We start from the raw sequence: 17,347 nt of genomic DNA on the forward strand, positions 1-17,347 counted from the left end.
GTATCATATTTTACATCTTTTTATTTTGTGAGTTCCTGATATTTTACAAAAATACTTATTTTTACTGCTTTTATGTTTGCTATCTTCACACTGTTACTTTTGTTCTTTCCTTTCCACTGGAAGAGTCCCCTTTAATATTTGTTCCAGGGCTTGTTTAGTGGTCATAAACTCCTTAGTTTTTGTTCGTCTAAGAAATTATCTCTCTTCCTATTCTGAATGATAGCCTTGCTGGAAATAGTATACATGGCTGCAGGTTTTTTTGTGTTTTGTTTGTTTGTTTGTTTGTTTGTTTTCCCAGCACTTTGAGTATATAATGCTACTCTCTTGTGGCTTGGAAAATGTCTTCTGAAAAATCTGATAGCTTTCTGGCGTTTCCCTTGTATGTAACTGTCTCTTTTGTCTTTCTAGCTTTAATATTTTTTATCACTACATTTTCCATTTTAATTGTAATATATCTTGCTTTTGTTGATTATGTTGAGAGTTCTATGTGCCTCTTGGATCTCGATATCTATTTCCTTCTCCAGGTTAGGGCCATCAGTTTTCAGCTATTTTCAAATAAATTTCCCCCCTCCCTTTTTCTCTCTCTCCTTCTGGGACTCTTATAATGTGAATGTTATTATGTTGGTAGAGATACTGAGTTCCCTAATTCTTTTTTTTTTTATATTTTATTTATTTATTCATGAGAGACACAGAGAGAGGCAGAGACATAGGCAGAGGGAGAATCAGACTCCTCAAGGGGAGCCCAATGTGGGACTCAATCCCAGGACCCCAGGACCCCAGGACCACGTCCTGAGCTAAAGGCAAGTTGCTCAACCATTGAGCCACCCAGGCATCCTGAGTTCCCTAATTCTTTTCTTGTTTTGCATAATTTTTTTTCTTTCTTTTGTTCAGCTTGATTGCTTTCCATTACTCAATTTTCTAGGTCATTTCTAGGCTATTAATTTGTTCTTCTGTATCTTTCATCCTGCTGTTCATCCTATCAAGCATGTTTCTCAACTCATTTATTGAGCCTTTGTTTCTGCTTTGTTATTCTTTATTCTGTGATAAGAGTCTCAGACATGTCTTCATTCCTTTTCTCAAGTCCAGTAAGTATCCTTATGATCATTGCTTCAAATTCTCCATCAGGCATGTTACTTATATCTGTTTCATTTAGATCTCTGGCTGTGGCCTTGTCCTGTTCTTTCATTTGGGACAAATTCCTCTGTCTTAATCGGTTTGTCTAAGTCTCTGGGCCTACTTCTGTGTGTTAGGAAAGTCAGGTACTTCTATTCTTAAGGGTAATGGCCTTATGAAAAATTGACCCTGTAGTGCCCTGCCATGTGGTGTCCTCTGTTCCCCAGGGCCTGGTACTTCTGAGAATGTCTTTAATATGTGCTTTGTGGGCTCTTCTATTATATCCTGGCCATTTTTTTTCCTTAAGGTTAGTCGTCTGCAGAGGCTGTCTGCCTGTTGTGGTCAGTGGTTGGTCCCTGGCCTGAATGTGGTGTTTTAACTGGGTGTGCTCTTGTCTGCTTGTGAACTGAGACCAGCTGCCAGAACTGAGACCCTGGAAACCAGATTGGAAGACAGGGTGTGGCTGGAGTTTGAGCCAATCTTCTGGGCAAGGGGGTCCACCTTGCTGTGCCTGAGGTAAACATGTCTGAGAAGGGTGATTCCACCAGAGCTTGGGGGGATGGGGCTTGGTATAGCAAGATAGGTAATGAGTATTGGTGCTCTCTTGGTTCCCACAGATGGCCCTGTGCTTATGCTGAGGGATGAGAGGGAAATGGCACCTGCCATGTCCTTTGCTCCCAGAAGGGTATCTCCATGACTGTTGCCTCTTGAAGAAGAGCAAATAACCTCCCCTCTATGTACCCTAGGAACTCTTCAGATTACTGTTTCCATGCTGTATGTCACAGGTTGTTTTCCCTGCCTTGTCTCTAAGAGCAGCCCCAATATCTTAGGGCTCTCCTAGAGCCAACTTGCAGACCTTTAAAACTTTAGGCCTTAACTACCACTGATTGCAAGAACTCACAAGATTCAGCCCCGCTCACTTCCCAAACCAATTGCTATGGGGAATTATCTTTCCCGTGCACTCCCCTGTATTCTAGTCTGTCTCTTACCCTTCTCCACAATGGTTTGCTTCATTTCTGTGAAAAATGCTGTTAGAATTTTGATAGGGATTGCATTGAATCTGTAGATTACTTTGGGTGAATAGACATTCCAACAGTATTAATTCTTCCAGTCCATGGGCATGGAGTATCTTTCCATTTATTTGTGACTTCTTCAATTTATTTCATCAGTGTCTTATAGTTTCCAGTGTATAGGTCTTTCACCTCCTTGGTTAAATATATTCCTAGGCATTTTATTCTTTTGAAGCAATTTTAAGTGAAGCTGTATTTTTAATTTCTCTTTCAGGTAGTTTATTATTAGTGTATAGAAACACAATTGACTTTGGGTATTAATTTTGTATGCTACAACTTTACTGAATTTGTTTATTCTGATAGTTTTTTTGGTGAAGTTTTTAGGGTTTTTCTATATATAGTATCATGTCATCTGCATATAGAGACAGTCTACTTCTTTTCTGATTTGGATGCACTTTATCTATCTTGCATAAATGCTTTAGCTAGGACAGCTATTACTATTAAATTAAATTAAATTAAATTAAATTAAATTAAATTAAATTAAATTAAATAATTATTTGAGAGAGAGAAGGAAAGCACAAATGGGGAAGGAATAGAGGGAGAGGGAGTGAGGGCGGAGCCTGATGCAGGGCTCAACCTCATGACCCTGAGATTATGACCCAAGCCAAAACCAGGAGATGGACAGTCAACCAACTGAGCCACCCAGGTGCCCTCTCCCAGTACTATTTTAGATGAAAGTGATGTTGCCTTTTGTCAAATCCTTTTTCTGAATCTATTAAGATGATTAGATGATTTTTATCCTTAACTTTGTTAATGTTCTATATCATCTTGATTGATGGTGAAACATCCTTGCATCCCAGGAATAAAACCCACTTCCCAGTCTATGAACCTTTTAATGTATTGTTTAATTCGATTTGCTAATATTTTGTTGAAGAGTTTTGTATCTATGTTCATCAGGAAATTGACCTATAATTTCCTTTTCTTGTAATGCCTTTATTTCGTTTTGATATTTAATACTGGCTTCATAAGATGAGTTTGGAAGTATTTCCATCTCTTTACTTTTTTTTTTTTTTTAAGATTTTATTTATTTATTCATGATAGTCACACAGAGGGAGACAGAGAGGCAGAGACACAGGCAGAGGGAGAAGCAGGCTCCATGCACCGGGAGCCCGACGTGGGATTCGATCCCGGGTCTCCAGGATCGTGCCCCGGGCCAAAGGCAGGTGCCAAACCGCTGCGCCACCCAGGGATCCCCATCTCTTTACTTTTTTGGAAGTGTTTGAGAAGGATTGGTATTAATTCTTTAAACATTTGGTAGAATTCACCAGGGGAGCCATCTGGACTTTGTTGGATGTTACTGATTCAGTTTCCTTACTGGTAATTAGTCTTCAGATTTTCTATTAATTCATAATTCAGTTTTTACAGATTGTATGTTTGTAGGAATGTATCCATTTTTTTTCTGTATTATCTAGTTTGCTGGCATAGATCATAGTAGTCTTTTATGATTGTATTTCTGTTGTATTAGTTGTAATGTCTCTTTCATTTCTGATTTTTTTGAGTTTTCTCTCTTTTATTTTCCTTGGTGAGTCTAGCTAAATGTTTATTTTTTCGAAACCCAGCTTTTGGTTTCATTGATCTTTTCTATTGTCTTTTTAGTCTCTGCTTCATTTGTTTCTACTCTGATATTTGTTATTTCCTTCCTTCTACTAAGTTGGTCTTAATTTGTTCTTTTTCTAGTTCCTGAAGATGTAAAATTAGGTTGTTTATTTGAGGTTTTTCTTATTCTTTTATTGTTGTTTCTTTGTTTTTGTTTTGTTTTTAATTGGTTACACAAAGAAAACTTTATTTGCAGCAAATAAGGAGATCATGGGGAATGGTTCAAAGCCTTGACTCAGCGTGTTTTTTATTTCTTAGTGTAGGTTTTATCACTGTGACCTTCCCTCTTAGAACTATTTTTGCTGCATCCCATAAATTCTGGTATGTTATATTCCCATTTTCATTTGTCTCAAGATTTGAGTTCTATTTTTATTTCTTCTTTGACCTGTTTTTTGTTAGCATGTTGTTTAAACTCCATGTATTTGTCAATTTTCCAGTTTTTTTCTTGTAATTGTTCTCTAGTTTCATACCATTGTGATTGGGAAAAAAAATGCTTGATATGATTTTGATCTTCTTAAATTTTTATTTTTTTTTAGAGAGAGACTGTGCACTTGATTCGAGGTGGGGAAGTTGCAGAGGGAGAGAATCTAAGCCAGTGCTAAGCATGGAGCCCAACACAGAACTTGATCTCACAACCCTGAGATCGTGACCTGAGCTGAAATAAGAGTCAGATGCTTAACCAACTGAGTCACCCAGGCACACTTCAGTCGTCTTAAATTTATTAAGACTTATTTTGTGGCCTAACATGTGACCTATCCTGGAGATTGTTCCATATGTGCTGGAGAAAAATGTGTATTCTTCTGCTTTTGGATGGAATGTTCTGTAAATATCTGTTAAGTCCATCTGGCTTAACATGTTAAGTCTAATGTTTCTTTATTGATTTTCTGTCTGGATGATCTATCCAATGATGACAATGAAGTATTACTACTATTATTATATTGCTGTCTACTTCTCCCTTTAGGTCTATTAATGTTTGCTTTGTATATTTAGTTGCTTCTAGGTTGAGTATATGTGAATTTACAAATGTTATATCATCTTATTGAATTGACCTCTTTATCATTATATAATGAACTTCTTTGTCTCTTGTTACAAGTTTGTCTTAAAGTCTTTTTTTTTCTTATATAAGTATAGCTATTTCAGCTTTCCTTTGGTTTCCATTTGCATAAACTATCTTTTCACATCCCTTCCCTTTAGTCTGTGTGTGTCCTTAAAGTTGAAGTGAGTCCCTTATAGGTAGCATATGGTTAGGCCATATATTAAAAAAAAAAAAAAAAATCTGTTCAGCCACTTTGTGTCTTTTGATTGGAGAATTTAGTCTATTTACATTTTCTTAAAGATGTCTTTATTTTAGAGAGAAAGCATGATGGAGGGGCAAAGTGAAAAGGGAGAGAAAATATTAAATGGGCTCCTTAGCAATCAATCTTTTTTTTTTTTTTAAGATTTTATTTATTTTTTCATGAGACACACAGAGAGAGAGGCAGAAATGTAGGCAGAGGGAGAAGCAGGCTCCATGCAGGGAGCCCAATGCAGTATTCAATCCCAGGACCCCAGGATCAAGCCCTGAGCCCAAGACAGATACCCAACTGCTGAGCCACCCAGGCGTCCCAATCAATCAATCTTTAAAAAAAATAATATACATCTTTTATCTGTGTGTCCATTAGCAAATTATTGTAGTTATAGCTATTTTTACTACTTTTGTCTTTTAACCTTCATACTAGATCTATAAGTGATTAACCTACCACTATTACATTTGATTATTCTGAATTTAACTATATATTTACCTTTACCAGTGAAATTTATACTGTCATGTTTTCCTGTTATTAATTAGCCTCCTTTCATTTCAGCTTAAAGAAATTCCTTTAACGTTTCTTGTAAGTTCAATATAGTGGTGCTGAACTCCAGCTTTTGCTTGTCTGAATAACTCTTTATCTTTCCTTCACTTTTGAAGGATAGTTTTGCCAGGTAGAGTATTTTTGGTTGACAGATTTTTTTCTTTCAGCTCAGTGAATATATCATGATATTCCTTTCTGACCTACAAGGTTTGTGTTGAAAAAACTTGTAGTCTTTTTAAAAAAAGATTTATTTATTTTAGGAGAGAGAGAGAGTGTGTGTGTGTGTGTGTGTGCATGAGGGAGAGGGGCAAAAGGAAAGGGAGGGAGAATCTCAAGCAGACTCTGTGCTGAGTGTGGAACTGAATGAAGGGCTTGATCTTACAACCTTGAGATCATGACCTGAACTGAAACCAAGAGTCAGATGCTTAACTGAGTGTACCACCCAGATGCCCCTTGTTGATAGGCTTATGGGGGTTTCCTTATACATAGCAAGTTGTCTTTCTCTTGCTTTTCTTATTCTTTCCTTGTCTTTGACTTTTGATAATTATAGTTTATGTTGGTATGGATCTCTTTGGATTCCTCTTCTTTAGAACTTCCTGGATCTGAATGTCTGTTTCCTTCCTCAGGTTGGGGAAGTTGTCAACTATTATTTCTTTTAAAAAATTTTCTGCCCCTTTCTCTCTTTCTTCTCCTTTTGGGACCCCTATAGTGTATATATCAGGCCTCTTGACGTTGTCCCAATAGTCCCTTAAGCTATCTTTATTCTTTTTCATTTTTTTTTCTTTTTGAACCTCTTATTGGATGAAATCTGCTCTGTTTTAGAGTTTGCCGATTTTTCTTCCATTTCATCTGCTAGAAAAACCTTCTATTGAGTTTTTAGTTCAATTATGGAATTCTTTAGCCCTGTGATTTTTTTGGTACTTTCCTATATTTTCTATCTCTTTGATGAAATTCTCATTTTGTTCATGCATTGTTCTCCTGGCCTCAGCAACCATCTTTATGACCATTATTTTGAACTTTTTGTCAGGTGAATCACTTATCTCTAGTTCATTAAGGTATTTTTATGAGATTTTATCTTGTTCTTTTGTTTGGAACATGTTCCTCCATTCAGTTTTCTTAGCTTTCTTGGTTTGCATTAGATGAAACAACCACCTTTCTCAGTCTTGAAGGGGTGAACCTTATTATTCAGTCCTGAGCTCCTCATGGTTTTCTTCCAACCTTTGTGATTGTCCATGTGGCCTTTTATGTTCTTAATGGTTCCCAGTAGTTGAGGGTATGCCAGTATTAGTCAGTGTCCCAAAGGGGAGGATTTCAGCACTAAATGCAGACTAATTAGAAGCAAGACCCTTAGGGAACTTTTTCTTTTCCTTTCTTTTAAAAAATTTTTCAGGGCAGCCCCGGTGGCTCAGCGGTTTAGTGACACCTTCAGCCCAGGGTGTGATCCTGGGGACCCGGGATCAAGTCCCATGTCGGGCTCCCTGCATGGAGCCTGCTTCTCCCTCTGCCTGTGTCTCTGCCTCTGTGTGTGTGTGTGTGTTTTATGAATAAGTAGATTAAAAATCTTAAAAAAAATTTTTTTCATTCTGATCTCAGATCAAGTGTATAAACCCTCACAGTTATAAAAGTCTGTAGTAAAACTTTTTAGTAATTGATCAGAACTGATCAGTCTTTCATACACACACATCACCCCCCACCTTATCTCATTCATCCATCAACAAGTTCTCAATTATACACTATCACCTTATAAACGCATGCATGCACATTCCTAACTCTAGACATAAGCCCTTATTGTTTTAAATTACTTTTACTTCTTAGAATTATAAAGATCATGCATTAGACATACTGGAAGGCCTCTGATGCTCAGATTAGGATATTTTCATCATTGATCCACTTCCTTTTAAAGAATGTAAATATACTTCCTTCACCGGCAGACTAGGAGATGTTTATTTCTGTCTGCTCCCTCTGCACGTCAAACCCTGGGGCGATAGGCCGTTAAGAACTATTTCTTTATTTGCTACCATCCTACTGAATACATGAATACAAGCCCCAGTGGCCACTAGTGCCCAGTTATCAAGAGATGTGTCTTTTGGGTGGCAGTCACAAAAACCAAGGTGGCAGACATGTGCATAAGCTCCTTTCTCAAAAACATTGGCAGTCTGGAGTGGGGCAGAGGGGAGAGCACAGTGATGGTGCCTGTTGGCCTTACTGGTTTCTGGAGAGGATGGCAATTGGTCCCTGGATGGTTGTTAAAATAGAAGCTTGGCCCTCACCTCAGCTATTAAGATAATAAGCTAATAGGCAAAAAAGAAAGAAAAAAGATAAGCTAATAGGCCTCTTTCACAAAAAGACTACATGTTTCAATCTGCTATTTCTGCAGTGTTCAGTGGAGGGATGTCTGGTTAAGAACTGTTTCTCTGTTTGTTACAGTGCTATGGTACCCACAAACATAAGCCCCATTATGGGGCTCCCTCTGGGCAGCAGCTACAAAAACTGGGGCATCAGACATGTGGACGAGCTCCTTTCTGGGAGACTGATGGCCTGAGGGAGAACAGGAAGATGCACATACCAGCCTCCAATGTCTGGATAGTATTAAATTAGACACCTGCCCCCAAGGCTTTTAAGGTAAGCAAATAGTTTCTTTCATGCAAAGACTGGGTTTGTTTCAGTCTGCTGCCTCTATGCTGGGCCTTGGGGGATAAACCATGGAGAGTCCACAGAAACCCTTTATGAACTATTAGTTCATTATAGACTATGGACCTCATAGGTGCAAATCCCATTGGCTTTCAAAGGTAGATGCTTTGGGAGTCCATTTTTCAGGTGGAAGTCTTCAGAGTTGTGGTACCAGCTGTGGGGTTCATACCTTTCACTCCTCAGAGAGAAGCTCTGAGTTGTGAGTTCCCTGTGCCAGGGTTGAGGTGGATGGTGAGATTGTATGTGAGGCTGTCCTACTCACTTCAGTGTGAGTTTTTCTCCTTTGCTTGATGTGTAAGAGTCACTCAGCTAGTTTCTAGATGTCTCTCAGAGGGAATTGTTCTGTATATAGCTGAATATTAGAATAATAATCTAATCAAAGTACATTTATGGTACTTACTATCATAGATAACAACATATGTCTTGTTGTTTTGACCTTCAAAGGTGGCTCATTTTCACCTGGATACTGTGCCTTCATATTGTATACTTGTCTCTAGCTACTGCTAGGTTGTCAGGGTCTTGCTTCCAAGCAAAAAAAACCCAACTGTAGAGGGTTGATCATTAGTTTACAGAATCAGTGAGGAGGCTGGAGAACCAACAGGCTCAGAAAATAAGAGAAGCCAAGAGGGTCTAGGCAACCCAGAACAGCTAGCTGCCCAGAGTCTGGGGCAACCAGCATTTTGGTTTTTAAGTTTCCTCCTGTCAAGAGTTATACCTTGCTTGGGCAGCCCAGGTGGCTCAGTGGTTTAGCGCCACCTTCAGCCCAGGACATGATCCTGAAGACCCAGGATCGAGTCCCACGTCAGGCTCCCTGCATGGAGCCTGCTTCTCCCTCTGCCTGTGTCTCTTCCTCTCTCTCTTTCTCTCTCTCTCTCTCTCTGTTGTCATGAATAAATAAATTAAATCTTAAAAAAAAAAAAAGTTATACATTGCTGAATTCCCAAATTCAGATCCTGGGCAGCCAGAAAAAGTACATTTACAATTGATTATTATGTATTATGCCATATGTATTTTGTTTAAATAGGATTGAATAGAACATTTTTTATGGATTTTATTTATTTATTCATGAGAGACAGAGAGAGAGGGAGAAGCAGGCTCCATGCAGGAAGCCCTATGCAGGACTCAATCCTGGGACTCCAGAATCACGCCCTGAGCCAAAAGCAGATGCTCAACTGCTGAGCCACCCAGACATCCCAAGAACATTTAAAATGTGCATTTAATAAGGCCATTTTAGCCATAAGGAATTGTTTTGTTATTATTACTTTTATTTTAAAGAGTGCTATTAAGTACTAGAAAATCTGAAAAATATTTCCAGAACTACAATGTTCATCCTGTTGTGGGCATGGCCGTTTTATTAATTCCTTCCTTGCTGTAAGTGAAAATATACAGAGGTATTCCCCTTACTCCCAGCCCCCACTCCAAAACTAAACCAAATTAATTGTGAAATATGGTATGATTCACCTTATTTTCTGGAATTCACCTATAAAAATCAGGTATTGGCTATGGGTGGCAGAGTCATTTTTAGGCATTCCTTGATTATTCCATTCTCCAGTGTCATTTGACTTCCATCTCTAAATTTAGTCTTTAAGTATCCAACATAGAGCTTATCTACATATTTGTTATTTATTGCTTACTGCAAAGGAATGAATGATTATTTTAAGATTTGTAACATTATGGAAACAAAGAACAAAGAATGATCACTCCCCATAATCCTGCCCTCAGAGATAACTACTATTAACAGTTTGGTAGTTCTTAATCTAGACTGTCTGGTTTCCATTTCCAGCTTTTCCATTTAGCTGGCTACCCTGAACAAGTTATTGGTCCTCACACTGCCTGAGTTTCCTCATTTCAGAGTAATAGTAATAGTTTACTGGTTCACAAGGCTGAGAGAGGGTTTAATAAGATAAAGCATTCAGCAGAGTTACTGATATATAATAAGTTTCATAAATGCTAGTTTGCATACATATGTTAGTCAAGATAGACTAGATTATATTGGAATAACAAAAAATCCACCCAAATATCAGTTGCTTAACACAACAAAAATTTACTTCTTGCTAATGCTGCATATCTTATTGCAGATTGGCAGGGCGTTTTCTCCATGCAGTTCACTCAGGGGCCCAGGGTAATGGAAGTTCTATCATGTTGTGGTCACACTCTGCAATGCATGGTGCTTTTAGTGATCACAGCAACAAAAAGACTATAAATCACACATCGGTTTTTTTTACTGCCTCAGCCCATAATTGACATACTAAATTTCAGCACTTACAATTTGCTAGTCAGAACTGGTAATCATAGCCCTGCCCTGCTACAAGTAAGCTGTAGACATATGGAATGTGAAGTGCAGAATATTTGGTGAATGCTACTACCTCTTTCAAGTCCACCTTTCCTGCCCCCAGTAATGTAGATTATCCAAATTGTGTTGTAGTTTTTATGTTTTTTTTTAATTTAATGTATCATGGACATTTCCCCATATCAGTACATATTAATTCATTCATTGACCATTTATTTATTTTTAAAAAGATTTTATTTATTTATTTGTGAGAGAAAGTATGAGAGAGAGAGAGAATGAGCAGGCATGAGTAGGGGAGGGGGCAGAGGGAGAAGTAAACTCCCTGCTAAGAAGGGATCCTGATGTAGTGCTTGATCCCAGGATCCTGAGATCATGACCTGAGTTAAAGGCAGGCACCCAACAACTGAGCCACCCAGGCTCCCCTCACTGACCATTTAGTAAGCCTTTCTATGCATCAGGCCTATTCTAAATACTGGGCTATAACAATGAAGATAACATTTGATAATCCCTGTCTTCATGTAATTTATTGGGTTGCAAACAGGTAAGAAATAAAATATTTTTTTGAAGTATAATGTGTTAGGGCAGCCCCGGTGGCACAGCGGTTTAGCGCCGCCTGCAGCCCACGGCGTGATCCTGGAGACCCTGAATCAAGTCCGTCGGGCTCTCTGCATGGTGCCTGCTTCTCCCTCTGCCTGTGTCTCTGCCTCCCTCTCTCTCTCTCTCTGTGTCTCTATGAATAAAAAAATAAAGTCTTTAAAAAAAATAAAGTATAATGTGTTAGAAGGTAATAAATGTTATGGTGAGAAAAAAAGAAATGGAAGAGGCAGAGGGAGTTTTGAGGGCACAGTTTATTTAATTATTTTTAAAAGATTTTATTTATTTATTCATGAGAGACACAGAGAGAGAGAGAGACAGAGACATAGGCAGAGGGAGAAGGAGGCTCCTTGCAAGGAGCCTGATGTGAGACTCGATCCAAGGATCTGGTGATCATGACCTGAGTCAAAGGCAGACTTTCAAGTACTGAGCCACCCAGGTGCCCCTTGATGATACAGTTTTAAATAGAATGCCCACAGAAACCTTTGTGAGGTGACTGTAGTTAAATTCTGAAAGGTATGAAAAATATCTTGTGAATATCTTTTATAGGAGAACATCCCAAGAAAATAAAAGTATTAGTGTGGCTTGGTGATATGAACACAAAAACACATTTTCCTATTTTTGTGTTAAGTTTCAAATTTTCTATGAAAATAATTAAAAATGAAAAATAAAACTGTTGTAAAGCTGACATCCAGATTTTATATCAGTATTTTGGAAAAGAAAAACAGAAAATTAAATAAATAATAAATATAATAAATATTCTCAATCTTTTTTTAAAAAAGGAAAAGTTTTACCAATTTATCTCCTCAGAAACAGTATTTTAACTGCTTTGTTTCTCTACATCCTCATTGACTAGTTCCTATACAATCCAGCATTCGATTAGGATTGTTGTTCATCACTGCATAATTGCATTATGTATGTTAATCTTACCTTTCCAATTATTTGTTAAACTTTTTTTTTTTAAGTTTTTATTTATTTATTCATGAGAGAGAGAGAGAGAGGCAGAGAAACAGGCAGAGGGAGAACAGGGTCAGGCAGGGAGCCTGATATGGGACTCCATCCAGGGACTCCAGGATCACACCCTGAACCAAAGGCAGATGCTCAACCACTGAGCCATGCAGGCGTCCCTATTTGTTGAACTTTTAATTCTGTCTTACTTTTTATACCTCTCATTCCCTTTAAAGTGATTAGACATATATAATCAATTCCCTATAAAAATTACAGATTGAGAAATAAAACTTAGTGGTGACTTTCATTTAAATATAACCTCAATTGCTAATAATTCTAACAGTATTTTCCTATATCGAGAATGAAAAAAATTAATAAATAAGCTGCACAAAATATATCTATAAGCAATTTAAAAGTTTTGAGTATTAGAGAACTGGTTTAAAAATACTTCAAGTATTTTTTTCAAGTAATTGGCTAAATTGAAGTATAATTTGAATAGACCTTTCTTAGTCACATACTTATGATTCTTCCCCTAAAAAATTTGTTTTTTCAGTGGTTTACTTTGTTGCCATACAACTAGGCTACGTTGCACAAACATTGTGAGTAAATTCTGTCAGTTTTTCCTTAAGATGACAGAGAGTCTTAACAATTTAGATGATTGTGATTGAAATAAAAAATGAAATCAGCCTTATTCAGCCCAAAGAGTTTACTGAACTCTGTAAAAGTTATTTGGCTAGATTATGAGGTAACACCCAGACACCAATGAGGAGTGTCTCTGAAAGATCACTCACTTAGAACCACCCTGCATTTAGGGGAAGTGGTGACAGGCTGGTCAAGGAAGACTCTTGTTACAGACAAATTTGTCAGTGTTAGTCACACAACTGGAACATAATGTTAAGAAGAAAATGTATGACACTGTTGGGAAGCTATGTTGGAAGAGCTGTGGCCAAAGAAAAGAGAATTACAAATTGCACTTCCATAGCACAGATAACTTGGAAATATGGTACATAAAAAAAGTTTTGTTTTCATAATTTAGTTCACTCCAGTTATAATCTATTTTATATGAGGTAAAATCTCTATTTTGAGAATGTCATTACCTCAGGAAGGAAGAATTACTGCATTATACTGACATTAAGTTAGAAATATTTTTAGGGTTCGGAATGATTACATTTTCGGTATCAGACTATCCAAATCATAAAAACAGTTTTGGAATATAGTGTTCATACCTCAGCATCAAACATAGAAAATGATAAGTCACAGGTCACCAAACTACTCTGAGACTGTAAATAGAAATTTTGATCTCTGAATCTCAATTTCCTCATCTGAAAAAAATGGAGATACAGACTTTCTTCCTTCTGCACTTTACTGGTATGTTTTGGGTATACCAAATTTGTGAGCCTCGTTCTTCTCAGCAAAAACTTGAGCAAAAGGAAGAATAAATAATAATTGAACCATTCATGGTGCCCTTGAAAAGAGTGTTCCCCATTTTCATTGCTAATCCTCCTCTGAAGGGAGAATTTCCTTAAATTTTGACCTGCAGACAGCAGGTTTTTACACTGCTCTGCCCTATCATAAATTCTTTGCTCAATTATCATTTATTCATTCATTTTTTTTAGTAAGTTGGTCATTCACCAGTTGAGGTCATTCCAGCTAGGGACTGGAGATACAAAGAGGGATAAGACAGTTCCAGTCCTCATGTATAAAGAGCAAGGGAGACCAACTTTATACAAGTATTTACAAATGTACTCAGTTGATGCAAATGTACAGAATGCTAATCGGAACTTTCAACAGGGGACTAGGTAATGTATATTGGGAATCGGAATAGATTTTAGATATATCAAAGCTATTAACAAGAAAAATGAGGAGTTGGCTAAGCGAAGAGTGTAAGGAAAGTGATTTAAGCAGAGGGAATAGCGCTGATGGATTTTGAGATACTGAAAGGAAAGCCAACATGGTTACAGTTTAGAGAGACAAAATCCAGATCTCAGACACCTTATTAAGGGATTGGTCTTAATTCTGAGAGAAATGGAAAACCATTGAAATTTTTTGTTTGTTTCTTGTTTTATATGTTTAAGCAGGAAGTGACATAATCACTTGCATTTTTAAAAGATCATTCTAGGCACTCTGAGCAGAATGGTGCCCAAGTCATAGATGTAGGGAAACAGGAGACAATTGGAGGAAGTGAATGACAGGGTTGGCAAAGAGGAGGAGGAAAAAGTGAACTGATTCAAGAGATATTTAAGAGACAGAATCAATAGGATTTGATTGTGAGGGAAAGATGAATCAAGGATGACTTCCAGATTTCTGGCTTACGGAAATGGGTGGATGCTATTTATTTAAATAAGGAATACTGGAGGAAGATAAAGTTCAGGAAGGAGAATCATGAATCATAGTTGACCAGCACATAGCATACACAATCAGCCATTTTGAATATAAAAATCTCAGGGTTTAGATTACACATAGATATGAAAGTACAGATTTTTTTAAAAAGATTTTATTTATTCATGATAGACACAGAGAGAAAGAGAGAGAGAGAGAGAGAGAGAGAGAGAGAGAGAGAGGCAGAGACACAGGCAGAGGGAGAAGCAGGCTCCATGGAGGGAGCCTGATGTGAGACTTGATCCCAGGACTCCAGGATCATGCCCTGGGCCAAAGGCAAGCACTAAACCCAGGGATCCCTCAGATTCTTTTTTAAAAATATTTTATTTATTTATTTGACAGAGAGCACAAGCAGAGGTAGAGGGAGTGGGAGAAGCAGGCTCAATGCTGGGGGCTCAATCCCAGGACCCCAGGATCATGACCTGAACCAAAGGCAGACGCTTAACCAACTGGGCCACCTAGGCACCCTGCAAATGCAGGTTCATATCAAAATCATCTTATAACTTGATCCCTAAGTCTTGCTTTTTAAATTCTGGGTGACATTTATACCCTTTCCTTTTCCTTTTCCTTTTCCTTTTCCTTTTCCTTTTCCTTTTCCCTTTCCCTTTCCCTTTCCCTGTCCTGTCCTTGTCCTGTCCTTCTTTGAGATAGAGTGTACAAGAGAGAGCACAAGCAGGGGGAGGAGTAGAGGGATAGAGAGAAGCAGGCTCTCTGCTGAGCAGGGAGCCTGACGCAGGGGGCTCAATCCCAGGACCCCAGGACCATGACCTGAGCTGAAGGCAGATGCTTAACTGACTGAATCAATCACTCAGGCGCCCTGATATTTAAACCTTTCAGTGGTCTTTTACCTTCCTATTCTTGGGTATTTCAGATCTTTTTAGGTCAGATCTTAAGTGTTGTCCTGGTTCCAGCTTTAAATTGAACAGTTTGAAGCCCTCTTTTTTTTTTTTTCCTTTTGCTTTTTCTCCTCTTTGTTATAGATTGTAAAACCTTAACTTTTCTTTTATCCTTAGATCTCTCATGTAAGATCTAATTTTATCTGAAGATCACTCCCATAGCTTGAATTTTCTTCATTTCTTATACTTTATTTTTCTAATAACTCAATAACTTCCTTCCCTGGAGCTACCCATCTTCCCTGTGTTGTATCAATTTCCACAATGGAACAAAAAAGGAGAAAACTATTATGAAGGATGAAGTGTATTTTATCACAAGCTATTATTACCACATGTTGCTAGGGGACACCTGTTTCATAGTAATGAAACAGGATTGAACTGAATGTCTACAAATGGTTTTTTAATCTTTGCAAAATATAGAGTTAAAAATAAGAATATATAAAAAAATAAAAATAAATAAATAAATAAGAATATAGAAACATTGAAAATAAAGGAGCATAAAATATATATCAGGTAAATACTAAGCAAAACAAAGCTAGTATAAATCTATGAATACCAGAAAATGTAAGATTTTAAAGCAAAAAGCATGACTAAAGAGGATCACTAGATAGGATAAAAGGAGCAAATCACCAGGAACAAGGAGTTAAGAGACAAATCCTACAATCATAATAAGAGATTTCAACACCTATTTCTCAGTGATACATCAAGCACACAAAAAAGCAAGATTGACAAGATTATAGAAAATTTGAGCAAAACAAACTAATATGCTTGTTTCAATGGGCATATATAAAATATTCTACCCAAAAATTGCAGAATATATATTTTTTGAAGTGGAATACTTTTGAAAAACCGTGTTGAAAGAACTCTAATAAAATTACAAAGAGAAGGAAAAAATTTAAATGAAGGCTTATTCTGTGTTTATCTGTACTGTGTAGATAAGGAAATTGAGATTCTGAACATTGAAAACTCTAAAAACAAACAAAAAAAGCCAGATATTAAGTGGTACCGTCAGTATTAGAACTCAGACTTAATTCTTTCTGTAGCATTACTATAATATTAAAACCTGAAACTTGGGGCACCTGCGGTGGCTCAGTCGGTTAAGCATCTGTCTTCAGCTTAGGTCATGATCCCAGGGTCCTGGGATCAAGGCTGCTGAGATGGCTGCAATTTGTGGATCAGTATACCTTAGATGGTTGAGCTGTGAAGGAGGGAATCTCAAAGATCTGTGGGAAGGTTATCATTAGGAGTATGGCTAAGTGTTTGCATATGTGTAAAGTGAGCCCAGGTGAGACCTACCAGTAGTGACTGAGAACTTAACACAAATGTCAGTGCTGGAAGAATGTGGAATTTCAATCCATTCACACTAGAGAGATCTTATCACATGCCCTAGGAGTATGACAAAACCAGAATAGGATCAAGGTGAACACTGTAATGAACAGCCTACCAGAACAAAACTCAACATACTTTAAATAAATATAATACAGTTCTTCACAGTGTAGCAGCTAAAATTGTTCTACACAAGGGAGAAATTACTAGACAAGTAACTCAAGAAGAAGGGAAATATGACCATTAAGAGAAAAAATAGTAGAAACAAAGATGATCGTGGATGTTGGACTAAATAGATATGTACTTTAAAGCAGTTATTATAAATATGTTCAAGAATTTAAAGAAAAAGATGGAGTTTCCCTTAGAGGTGTGACTGAACAGATGGGGAAGCTCAACAGAAAAATGGAAACTAGAAAAACAAAGTGAAATGGAAGTTCTGTAACTGAAAAACTGCTAAACAGAGCTTAGAGGGAAACTTACTGTGGTAAATGCTCCTAATAGTGAAGAATGGCTAAAAATGAATGCTGAAAGCATAAAACTTAAGAAAAGAAACAGCAGAATGAACAAAACAGAAGGAAACAATAAGAGAAGAAAATTACATAATAAACAAAATTG

The 17,347-nt window shown here is 37.3% G+C and overlaps 1 protein-coding gene, 1 long non-coding RNA gene and 2 other non-coding genes across 4 annotated transcripts in view; 2 read left to right on the top strand and 2 right to left on the bottom strand.

Moving 5' to 3' along the window:
- Positions 1–17,347, top strand: part of LOC112657586 (translation initiation factor IF-2-like) — a 39,284-nt gene that overhangs the window by 9,618 nt on the left and 12,319 nt on the right. The window contains exon 3 of the mRNA XM_049112993.1: positions 8,039–8,233. Coding sequence (XP_048968950.1) covers positions 8,039–8,061 — 23 coding nt within the window. The 3' untranslated portion in view covers positions 8,062–8,233. The remainder of the gene's footprint in view (positions 1–8,038; positions 8,234–17,347) is intronic.
- On the top strand, positions 347–4,871 carry LOC125755564 (uncharacterized). The gene is made up of 2 exons (XR_007412332.1): positions 347–804; positions 4,320–4,871. It is a non-coding gene; the product is annotated as an uncharacterized LOC125755564 (long non-coding RNA).
- LOC112658200 (small nucleolar RNA U2-30) lies at positions 7,196–7,265 on the bottom strand. Its single transcript, XR_003135593.1, has one exon. It is a non-coding gene; the product is annotated as a small nucleolar RNA U2-30 (small nucleolar RNA).
- On the bottom strand, positions 7,421–7,499 carry LOC112658201 (small nucleolar RNA U2-19). The gene has a single exon (XR_003135594.1). It is a non-coding gene; the product is annotated as a small nucleolar RNA U2-19 (small nucleolar RNA).

Source organism: Canis lupus, chromosome 8 (assembly GCF_003254725.2).
Source record: "Canis lupus dingo isolate Sandy chromosome 8, ASM325472v2, whole genome shotgun sequence".
In the NCBI taxonomy this organism is placed as follows: domain Eukaryota; kingdom Metazoa; phylum Chordata; class Mammalia; order Carnivora; family Canidae; genus Canis; species Canis lupus.